We start from the raw sequence: 14,216 nt of genomic DNA, 5'->3' as shown, positions 1-14,216 counted from the left end.
AGGCTGTGCTAGCTAGCAGTGATGGTTAAGGCCGGAGAGAGGGAATGGATCTGGTAGTTTGGATTAATATACCCCTGCCCCCCTCTTTGGGATTCACATCTGGTGTGTCAGGATTAGTGGGGTGGGGAGAAATGAGAGGGAAACTGAGATGGGAAGGGAAGTAGCAATGGACCCCGGTCATATCGTTTTGCACCACTTAAGCCACAATCCTGCCAATAACAGAGAAATCTTTAGCCCCTGGTGTGTCTGGGATCAGGAGCCTAAGTGTAAGGCCACCTGTAGTTAAATAGCCTGTGAAATTCACCATCTAAGTTCACTTCCAAAGGTTGGTGTTTAAGTAAGTTATTGATGAAAGAGGAGATAGTTCAGACACTTAAAGGGTTTATAATTGATAAGGAGGAGGTATCGGACATGCTGTCTGTACTAGTAAAGCAGCAGGACCAGATGAGATGCATCCAAGGACACTGAGAATGGAAATTGTGGGGACACTGGCCATAATTCTCCAGTCTTCCTTAGGCTCCGGGTTTGGTGCCAGAGGACTGGAGAACTGCAGATGTTACACCCTTGTTCACAAAAGAGGCGTAAAGATAAGCCCAGCAACCACAGACCAGTTGGTTTAACTTGGTACTTGGGAAACTTCTAGAAACAATAATTCAGGACAAAATTAAGTTGCTTTGGCAAATGCAGATGATTAAGGAAATCCAGCATGGATTTGTTTAGGGCAAATCATGTTTTACTAACTTGCTGGAGTTTTTGGATGAGGGGATGAGGGTGATGCTGATGTGATGTACACGGACTTCCAAAAGGCATTTGATAAAGTGCACAACAGACTTGTGAGCAAAAGTCAATAACAGTGGCAGTTAATAAAGCATAAAACGTCCTAGGCTTTATTAATAGGGGCATAGAGAACAAAAACAAGGAGGTTATGTTATATGAAGACATGTTGCATGTTGAACTTGTATAAAACACTAGTTCAGTTTCAACTGGAATATTGTGTCCAGCGCTGAGCATGACACTTTAGGAAGGATCTGAAGGTTTAGAGTGAATGTAGAAAATGTTCACGAGAATGGTTGCAAGGATGAGGAACTTCAGTTACGTAGATAACTTGGAGAATTTGGGACTGTTTTCCTTGGAGAAGAGAAGGTTGAGAGGAGATTTGTTAGAGGTGTTCAAAATTGTGAGGGGTCTGGACAGAGTAGATAGGAAGAAACTGTTCCCACTTGTGAAAGGATCGAGAAGTAGAGGGGACAAAAGAAGCAATTGTGACATGAGGGAAAACTTAGGCAGTGAGTGGTTAGGATCTGGAATGCGCTGCCTGAGAGTGTGGTGGAGGCAGGTTCAATCGAGGCTTTCAAGGGGGAATTAGAACATTATCTGGAAAGGAAGAATGTGCAGGGCATGTGGGGAAAGCAGGGGTGGGGAACGGCAGGGACTCGGGGGGTAGTGGCACTAACTGAATTGCTCCTTCAGGGACCAGCATATACACGATGAGCCACACATTCATCGCTCTAATCTTATTTATTTATGCCAATTTGCACATGGCTCCAGGTAATAATCCAGAGTTACAAACTGCGTTATAATAATCCAGAGATTATTACCTTTGAGGTTCTGCTTCTTAATTTGGTACCTAGCTCCTCATCCTGCCTATGTCGTTGGTACCTGCATGGAGGAGAGCATATTCCCCAGCATGGCCTGTTTCTGTGCTGTACATTCTATATCACACCCTGTAATTCTTGCAGAAATGTCCTTTCGTGTCTGGATGTGTGGTGGGACCTTGGAGATCATCCCCTGCAGTCGAGTGGGCCATGTCTTTCGCAAGAAACATCCCTATGTATTTCCAGAAGGCAATGCTAATACCTACATCAAGTACGTTCCAGAACCTGTGGGAGGGTCGACTGTGGCCTTTCTGGGCCAATTAGAGCATCCCTCTTAAAGGGGCAATAACTTTAAAAAAACTTATTTGAATGAGAAGATAAGCCGGGTCCCATTTTTGTCCTGATGATGTCACAACACGATGGCCCATTTCATGGCTGTTTGCAACGTGTGTGTGAGTTAGAGTGAAGTGCTGATCAGTTGTGTAATTGCCTGCGGGAAGTTGAGAGTGAAAGGCCCCTTTACGTGTTGTAATGCAGGAGCTAAAACCAAATATCATTAACCTGAAGAGATTCGAACATTCCCTGTCGTGGCGATGACCTGGGCTGTGGTGCCCACCACAGTTGGATAAGCTGCCATCACTGACTGGCTCAGCTCACAGGCACAATGAATCACTAGTTGGGTGGCTGTGGAACTGTGTATAGCAGGAAAAGTTATCTCCAGCGAAAGCAGCAACAAGTCCCTGTCGGGATAAACCCAGCACTCAGGGTAACGTGTTAATTGGACGGGGCTGACTGAATTAGAAACATATGTACAGGTCAAATCCTTAAAGGGAAGCGATTCCACTGAATTACTAAGTAACCTGAGACGAGTATGATGTGAACATACAAGGCCCTCTCATTGATCTTAAAGCAGCTGGCTAGTGACAGCCATTTTGAGTCTGTCCCCTCTGGAGTTACAAACTGTGTTATGGAACCACAGGGAATAGCAATCAGGTGACAGACACCATTAACTGAAAGGTGGAATATACGCCCTGCCTCTCCTCCGTTCTCCTCAACTTCCCCCCTCCCGACTCCTCCCATTCCTTCCCATCCCTACTCCTCTTCCCCATCCCCTCCCTTTCCCAATCCTCCTCTCTCTCTCCCTCTCTGTCTCCCTTCTTCCCTCTCCCCCTTCTCCCCATGTACACCCCTACTCCTCCTCTTTCTCCTCCTCCCATCCTTCTCTGTTTTACAGAAACACAGAGCGTACAGTTGAAGTTTGGATGGATGAGTTTAAACGCTTTTACTACGCAGCCCGACCATCTGCCAAAGGACGGCCCTATGGAGAGTAAGTGTCAACGGGTTGTGTTTCAGCGTCTGGTAGTCTTCTATTGCACTGCACGAGCTATCTGAAACAAGATGTAGCTGTGTCTGATAAAGGGACCAGAGAGAGAGAGAGAGAAAGAGAAGAGACAGAGGGAGACACAGAATCACAGGGAGGTAGAGACACAAGAAGAGGCCATTTGGCCCCTCAATCCTCTTCCACAATTCATATTCATGGTTGATCTGCACCCTAACTCCATCCACCTGCCTTGGATCCATATCGCTTAATAACTCTAGCTAGCAAATTTATTGCTCTCAGATTTTGTATTATTAATCAAGCTTACATCTACTGCTTTTCATAGGATAGATTCCCCACATCTACCATCCTTTGTGTGGAAAAGTGTTTCCTCACCTCTCTCCTGAATGGCCTGCGTTTGATTTGGAGATTATATCCCCTAGTTCTGCACTCCCCAGCCAGCAGAAAGCGTTTCACTCGATCTACCCCGTCAATCCCTTTCAAAACCCTAAAAACGTTCAATTAAATCACCCCTTACTTTTATATTCCAGGGAACACAAACCGCGGTTTCTGTCATCTCTCTGTTGTAAGGGGTTGGTTACAGTTCAGTAGGCCTGAAAAAGTCTTCATAGTCATACATAGGTTAAATGCAAGTCGTAATAACTCTTAGAACTACTAACAAAGATACAGTAGAGGGTACAAACTAGGAGCTGTCTCCGTGCTTGCTGGTACACACAGCTCTGTCCAACACTCGACTGACTCCGGGTGTGGATCATATGCTTTCTTACATCACTGTATGGGCAGTACTGTACTCAGTACCACATTGACCCTGTATGCGCCAGACCCTTTTACTAGACTCTTCATAATCTAATCCTCAAAGAAGAGAGAGAGGGAGTGAGGGGGGAGAGGGAAATTGATGAAACACAATGGGCGGAATTGCCCCAGATTTGTATAAAGTTTTACCCACCGGCCGCAATGGGGCTTTTTGAGCGGTATTATCCCAAACCCGCCACATTAATGATGCATTCCCGGGAAACATGCCATTTCCATGGTGGGCGGGCTCTCATTTGCCTGCCACACCATCATTACACCACTTCGTCACGCAGGGGGCCATCTCTGTAATCTCCTCCAGTCGCACATCCCTCCCTATCTCTGTAATCTCCTCCAGCCCCACATCCCTCCCTATCTCTGTAATCCCCTCCAGTCCCACATCCCTCCCTATCTCTGTAATCTCCTCCAGTCGCACATCCCTCCCTATCTCTGTAATCTCCTCCAGCCCCACATCCCTCCCTATTTCTGTAATCTCCTCCAGTCGCACATCCCTCCCATCTCTGTAATCTCCTCCTCTCCCACATCCTCCCAATCTCTATAATCACCTCCAGTCCCGTTTCTCTCCAAGATATCTGTGCCCTTCTAATTCCCCAGGTGCAAAAGCAGTTTGGATCAGTACTCCTATTTCCCAGTTTTTACTCAAGTTCCATTTTAAAGCACACGAGACCAGATCGAAACAGTATTCTTATTTCCCACTTTTTACCATTTTTTCCTTCTGGGTCTGACATCTGGAGCATCCCTGATTTGAATCACTTCACCATTGATAGCCAAGCCTTCAGTTTCCCAGGCGCTCAGCTCTGGAATTCCCTCCCTCCGTCTGTCTGCCTCTCTACCTCTCTCCCGCCTCACCTACATCTCCGTACGTGGCTCAGTGCAAAGATTTTGTTTTATAATTAGCTAGTGAACAGCCTTTGGGCCGTTTTGCTACATTAAAGGTGCTATATAAACGCACATTGCAGTTATTCCTGGTGAATGTGAGGGTGCGGAGCTCTTCCTGCCAGGGATCTGGGGGTGGAGGGTGGGATGGTGTGGGGGTGGGGCGAGGCAGTGTCCTGTACCAGTGTCTAACAGGGTCTCTGATTCCCTTGCAGTATCCGGAGCAGGGTGGAACTGAGGAGCACTCTGAACTGCAAGTCCTTTAGATGGTACCTGGAAAAGGTGTACCCAGAACTCAAGTAGGTTCCTGTTAGTCCTGTACGATGACGAAGCAGAAGCAAGAATGCCAATGTCACCTGGTCTTTAGCTGCTAAAATATTGTGCCCCTGCCCGTGACTCCATTGCAATATGCCCTGCCCAGTGTGTGTGTGTGTGTGTGTGTGTGTGTGTGTGGTCCTGAGAGTCACAGTCCAGAAAGCCTCCAGGTTCACTCGCTGATCAGTGCTTGGATAGTCCAGCACCACACACCCCACCCCACCCCACTACTGGCTGCTCCCCACACCAAGGTGTCCCTGCCATCTCAGCTCTGTACCCAAGCAGCCAGATTTTCCCAGCTAGATCCACTGCCTGCCCCTCTCCCACTGACACCTGACCCCCAGCCAAACCTGTGGGCAGCTCATTAACCGCACAAGCCTCAACCCAAAGACAACAGGCATGTGGGCAGGCAGCAGTCAGGGTCTGCCCCTCTCCGCACCCCCCTCCCCCAACCCACCTGAACTCTGCCCAAATGAAGACTCGGCAGCCCCGATTTTGTTTCGACCTCTGGGTCAAATCGCCTGGCACCCACCCGTTTACATCCCAACTCGGTGTCCACTGGGCAGGACTGAGGGTGAGGGAAGCGGCCGGACCAACAGAGGGGAGGGTGTCATCCCTGCCTTTCGGAATCCACATCACACCCACGTGACATGGGCACCCAGGGTTACTAGGCAACAGCAATCATTCCGCTGGTCACAGAATGGGCACAATGCTATCAAAATATTTTAACCATTTCCTATCTACTTCTCTTCCTGGCTGGCAACTAAATTTCTATAAACCTGCTCTCTCCTTTCTCTTGCTCTCTCTCCTACTCTCTCTCTTACACTCTCTCTCTCTCTCTCTCTCTCTCTCACTCATTCTCTCCCCTCCTGCTCTGAGGGAAATCGCAACAGGAAACGTTGACCATGGTGAAGCTCAGATTGGACTTTGGTCTTTTGCTGCAGAATTCCCCTGGAATTGGATTCCCAGCCAGGAGTAATCCGGCAAAGACAGGATTGTGTGGAGACTCTGAAAACAGCCAATCAGGATTCAGTGACTGTCAGCCTCAAGCACTGTGTCCGAGCAAGCAATCAGGTAACGTCTGACTGTCTCTCTCTCTCTCTAACTCAGTCTCTCCGTCTCCCTCAGGATCTGGTTTTGTCTCACAATCACTTTCTCACTCTTACTCACACAAACACACTCACTCACACACACACTCACTCACTCTTACAAAACCCACACACACACAAACACTCACTCACACACACCCCATTCACACACACCTCACTCACACATACCTCACTCACACACACACCCCACACACACACACTCACTCACACACACCCCATTCACACAACTCACTCACACATGCCTCACTCACACACACACACTCACTCATAGACACACCCCACACAAACACACACACACACACACACACTTTCTCATACACACACCCCACTCACACACACTCACACACACACCCCACTCACACACACTCACTCACACACACCCCACACACACTCACTCAAACACACTCCACTCACACACCTGACTCACACATACCCCACACACACACACACACACACCCCACTCACACACACTCACTCACACACATACTCCACACACACACTCACACACACTCTCACTCACACACACCTCACTCACACATACCCCACTCACACACACACACCCCACTCACACACACTCACACACACTCCACTCACACACCTCACTCACACATACCCCACTCACACAAACACACACACACCCCACTCACACAAACACACACACACCCCACTCACTCATACACACTCACACACACTCCACACACACACACCCCACTCACACACACTCACTCACTCACACTCACTCTCACACACCCCACTCACACACACTCACTCACACACACCCCACTCACACATACACACCCCACTCACACACACACACTCACACACACTCACTCACACACACACCTCACTCACACACACACACACTCACTCACACACACTCACTCACACACACTCCACTCACACACCTCACTCACACATACCCCACTCACACACACACACACACCCCACTCACACACACTCACTCACACACATATTCCACACACACACTCACACCACTCTCACTCACACACACCTCACTCACACATACCCCACTCACACACACACACCCCACTCACACACTCACTCACACACACTCCACTCATACACCTCACTCAAACATACCCCACTCACACAGACACACCCCACTCACACACACTCACACACACACACCCCACTCACAAACACTCACACACACACACTCATACACACTTACCCACACACACTCCACACACACACCCCATTCACACACACTCACTCACACACAATCCACTCACACACACCTCACTCACACACACACACTCACTCATATACACACCCCACACACACACACACTCACTCACACACACACCCCACACACACACTCACTCACTCATACACACCCCACTCACACACACACCCCACTCACACACACTCACTCACACACACCCCACTCTCACACACTCACTAACACACACTCACTCACACACCCTCACTCACACACCCTCACTCACACACCCTCACTCACACATACCCCACTCTCACACACACACACTCACTCACACACACCCCACTCACACACTCACTCACACACAAACTCCACACACACACTCACACTCACACACACCTCACTCAAACATACCCCACTCACACACAATCCACACACACACACTCATACACACTCATACACACTCCACACACACACACACACACTTACCCATGCGCACTCTCACTCACACACACCTCAGTCATGCATACACCCCCCACTCGCACACACTCCACACACACTCACTCACTCACACACACTCAGTCACACACACACAAAATCACTCATACACACACTCACTCACACACAGCCCACTCACACACACACACACACTCACTCATACACACTCACTCTCACACACCCCACTCACACACACACACACACTCACACACACCCCATTCACACACACTCACTCATACACACTCACTCTCACACACCCCACTCACACACACACACACTCACTCACACACACCCCATTCACACACACTCACTCACACACACTCCACTCACACGCACCTCACTCACACATACCCCACTCACACACACACACTCACTCATAGACACACCTCCCCCCACACACACACACACACACTCACTCACACACCCCACACACACACTCACTCACTCATACACACCCCACTCACACACACACCCCACTCACACACACTCACTCACACGCGTACTCCACACACACAATCACTCACACACACACCCCACTCACACACACTCACACACACTCACTCACTCACACACACTCACTCACACACCCTCACTCACACACACACACAATCACTCATACACACACTCGCTCACACCCCACTCACACACACACACACTCACTCATACACACACTCGCTCACACCCCACTCACACACACACACACTCACTCACACACACCCCACTCACACACACACACTCACACATACCCCACTCTCACACACACAGGCTCACTCACACACACCCCACTCACACACACACACACGCTCACTCACACACACCCCACTCACACACACTCACTCACACACAAACTCCACACACACACTCACACTCACACATACCTCACTCACACATACCCCACTCCACACACACACACACACTCATACACACTTACTCACACACACTCCACACACACACACACTTACTCATGCACACTCTCACTCACACACACCTCAGTCATGCATACACACCCCACTCGCACACACTCCATACACACTCACTCACTCACACACACTCACTCACACACACTCAGTCACACACACACAATCACTCATACACACACTCACTCACACACACCCCACTCACACACACACACACACACTCACTCATACACACTCACTCTCACACACCCCACTCACACACACACACACACACTCACTCACACACACCCCATTCACACACACTCACTCACACACACTCCACTCACATACCCCACTCACACACACACACTCACTCATTGAGACACCCCCCCACACACACACACACTCACTCACACACCCCACACACACACTGACTCACTCATACACACCCCACTCACACACACTCACTCACACACACCCCACTCACACACACTCACTCACACACACACAAAATCACTCATACACACACTCACTCACACACACCCACACTCACTCACACACACCCCACTTACACACACTCACTCATACACACTCACTCTCACACACCCCACTCACACACACACACACACACTCACTCACACACACCCCACTCACACGCACCCCACTCACACGCACCTCACTCACACATACCCCACTCACACACACACACTCACTCATAGACACACACCCCACACACAGACACACACACACTCACTCACACACCCCACACACACATTCACTCACTCATACACACCCCACTCACACACACACCCCACTCACACACACTCACTCACACACACACACAATCACTCATACACACACCCCACACACACACACACACCCCACTCACACACACACACACCACTCACACACACCTCACTCACGCATACCCCACACACACACACACACACACTCACACACCCCACACACACACTCACTCACTCATACACACCCCACTCACACACACACCCCACTCACACACACTCACTCACACACATACTCCACACACACACTCTCACACACACACCCCACTCACACACACTCACTCACACACACACACAATCACTCATACACACACCCCACACACACACACACACCCCACTCACACACACACACCCCAATCACACACACCTCACTCACACATACCCCACACACACACACACACACACTCACACACCCCACACACACACTCACTCACTCATACACACCCCACTCACACACACACCCCACTCACACACACTCACTCACAAACACCCCACTCACACACACTCACTCACACACACTCACTCACACACACTCACTCACACACACTCAGTCACACACACACACAATCACTCATACACACACTCACTCACACACACCCCACTCGCACACACACACACTCACTCACACACACTCCACTTACACACACTCATACACACTCACTCTCACACACCCCACTCACACACACACACACACACACACTCACTCACACACACCCCACTCACACACACTCACTCACACACATCCCACTCACTCATACACACCCCACTCACACACACACACTCACACACCTCACTCACACATACCCCACTCACACACACACACATACACCCCACTCACACACACTCACTCACACACATATTCCACACACACATTCACACACACTCTCACTCACACACACCTCACTCACACATACCCCACTCACACACACACACCCCACTCACACACTCACTCACACACACTCCACTCATACACCTCACTCACACATACCCCACTCACACACACACACCCCACTCACACACACTCACACACACACACACCCCACTCACACACACTCACACACACACACTCATACACACTTACCCACACACACCCCAATCACACACACTCACTCATACACACTCACTCTCACACACCCCACTCACACACACCCCATTCACACACACTCACTCACACACACTCCACTCACACACACCTCACTCACACATACCCCACACACACACACACACACTCACTCACTCATACACACCCCACTCGCACACACACCCCACTCACACACGCTCACTCACACACACCCCACTCTCACACACTCACTAACACACACTCACTCACACACCCTCACTCACACACCCTCACTCACACACCCTCACTCACACACACACACTCATACATACCCCACTCTCACACACACACACTCACTCACACACACTCACTCACACACAAACTCCACACACACACACACTCACACACACCTCACTCAAACATACCCCACTCACACACACTCCACACACACTCACTCACTCACACACACTTACTCACACACACTCCACACACACACACACACACTCACACACACCCCATTCACACACACTCACTCACACACACTCCACTCACACACACCTCACTCACACATACCCCACACACACACACACACACTCACTCACACACCCCACACACACACTCACTCACACACACCCCACTCACACACACACCCCACTCACACACACTCACAAACACTCCACTCACACACACTCACTCACACACACTCACACACACACTCAGTCACACACACACACACAATCACTCATACACACACTCACTCACACACACCCCACTCACACAAACACACACTCACTCACACACACTCCACTTACACACCCTCACTCTCACACACCCCACTCACACACACACACACACACACACTCACTCACACACACCCCATTCACACACACTCACTCACATACACTCCACTCATACGCACCTCACTCACACATACCCCACTCACACACACACACACTCACTCATAGACACACCCCCCCCCCCCACACACACACACACACACACACACACACTCACTCACACACCCCACACACACACTCACTCACTCATACACACCCCACTCACACACACACCCCACTCACACACACTCACTCACACTCATACTCCACACACACACTCAATCACACACAAACCCCACTCACACAAACTCACTCACACACACACCACACACACACACTCACTCACTCATACACACCCCACTCACACACACACCCCACTCACACACACTCACTCACAGACACCCCACTCTCACACACTCACTAACACACACTCACTCACACACCCTCACTCACACACCCTCACTCACACACACATACTCACACATACCCCACTCTCACACACACACACTCACTCACACACACCCCACTCACACACACTCACTCACACACAAACTCCACACACACACTCACACTCACACACAACTCACTCAAACATACCCCACTCCACACACTCCACACACACACACACTCCTACACACTTACTCACACACACTCCACACACACACACAATTACTCATGCATACTCTCACTCACACACACCTCAGTCATGCATACACACCCCACTCGCACACACTCCACACACACTCACTCACTCACACACACTCACTCACACACACTCACACACACACTCAGTCACACACACACAAAATCACTCATACACACACTCACTCACACACACCCCACTCACACACACACACACACACTCACACACACCCCATTCACACACACTCACTCACACACACCTCACTCACACATACCCCACTCACAGACACACACTCACTCATAAAGACACCCCCCCCACACACACACACACTCACTCACACACCCCACACACACTCGCTCACTCATACACACCCCACTCGCACACACTCACTCACACACACCCCACTCACACACACTCACTCACACACACTCACTCACTCACACACACAATCACTCATACACACACTCACTCACACACACCCCACTCACACACACACACACTCACTCACACACACCCCACTTACACACACTCACTCATACACACTCACTCTCACACACCCCACTCTCACACACACACACTCACTCACACACACTCCACTCACACGCACCTCACTCACACATACCCCACTCACACACACACACTCACTCATAGACACACCTCCCCCCACACAAACACACACACTTACTCACACACCCCACACACACAGTCACTCACTCATACACACCCCACTCACACACAGACCCCACTCACACACACTCACTCACACACACCCACTCACACATCCTCACTCACACACCCTCACTCACACACACACAATCACTCATACACACACTCACTCACACCCCACTCACACACACACACACACACTCACTCACACACACCCCATTCACACACACACACTCACACATACCCCACTCTCACACACACACGCTCACTCACACACACCCCACTCACACACACTCACACACACACAAACTCCACACACACAATCACTCACATACACACCCCACTCACACACACTCACTCACACACACCCACTCACACACCCTCACTCACACACCCTCACTCACACACACACAATCACTCATACACACACTCACTCACACACACCCCACTCACACACCCTCACTCACACACCCTCACTCACACACACACAATCACTCATACACACACTCACTCACACCCCACTCACACACACACCCACTCACTCACACACACCCCATTCACACACACACACTCACACATACCCCACTCTCACACACACACGCTCACTCACACACACCCCACTCGCACACACTCACTCACACACAAACTCCACACACACACTCACACTCACACACACCTCACACACACATACCCCACTCACACACACTCCACACACACACACTCATACACACTTACTCACACACACTCCACACACACACACACTTACTCATGCACACTCTCACTCACACACACCTCAGTCATGCATACACACCCTACTCGCACACACTCCACACACACTCACTCACTCACACACACACACTCACACACACCCCACTCACACACACACACACACTCACTCATACACACTCACTCTCACACACCCCACTCACACACACACACACACTCACACACACCCCATTCACACACACTCACTCACACACACTCCACTCACACACACCTCACTCACACATACCCCACTCACACACACACACTCACTCATAGAGACACCCCCCCCACACACACACTCACTCACACACCCCACACACACAATCACTCACTCATACACACCCCACTCACACACACTCACTCACACACACCCCACTCACACACACTCACTCACACACACCCCACTCACACACACTCACTCACACACACACACAATCACTCATACACACACTCACTCACACACACCCCACTCACACACACACACACACACTCACACACACCCTCTTACACACACTCACTCATACACACTCACTCACACACCACAGTCACACACACACACTCACTCACACACACCCCATTTACACACTCTCACTCACACACACTCCACTCACACGCACCTCACTCACACATACCCCACACACACACACTCACTCATAGACACACCCCCCCATACACACACACACACACTCACTCACACACCCCACTCACACACACACCCCACTCACACACACTCACTCACACACATACTCCACACACACACTCACTCACACACACAACCCCACTCACACACACTCACTCACACACACACACAATCACTCATAC

The 14,216-nt window shown here is 50.2% G+C and overlaps 1 protein-coding gene and 1 long non-coding RNA gene across 2 annotated transcripts in view; both read left to right on the top strand.

The window, feature by feature from the left end:
• Window positions 1-2,926, top strand: part of LOC121278126 (polypeptide N-acetylgalactosaminyltransferase 14-like) — a 32,758-nt gene extending 29,832 nt beyond the window's left edge. The window contains exons 7-8 of the mRNA XM_041188217.1: window positions 1,740-1,866; window positions 2,830-2,926. Of these exons, the coding sequence (XP_041044151.1) occupies window positions 1,740-1,866; window positions 2,830-2,926 (224 nt within the window). The remainder of the gene's footprint in view (window positions 1-1,739; window positions 1,867-2,829) is intronic.
• Window positions 2,927-4,835: 1,909 nt separating this feature from the next.
• The window catches only part of LOC121278063, a 70,902-nt gene continuing 61,521 nt past the window's right edge, over window positions 4,836-14,216 (top strand). The window contains exons 1-2 of the long non-coding RNA XR_005943046.1: window positions 4,836-4,919; window positions 5,880-6,009. This is a non-coding gene — a long non-coding RNA (uncharacterized LOC121278063). The remainder of the gene's footprint in view (window positions 4,920-5,879; window positions 6,010-14,216) is intronic.

Source organism: Carcharodon carcharias, chromosome 5, assembly GCF_017639515.1.
Source record: "Carcharodon carcharias isolate sCarCar2 chromosome 5, sCarCar2.pri, whole genome shotgun sequence".
NCBI lineage: Eukaryota > Metazoa > Chordata > Chondrichthyes > Lamniformes > Lamnidae > Carcharodon > Carcharodon carcharias.
The sequence above is the reverse complement of the archived record's forward strand: the minus strand, read 5'-3'. Positions and strand labels throughout refer to the sequence as shown.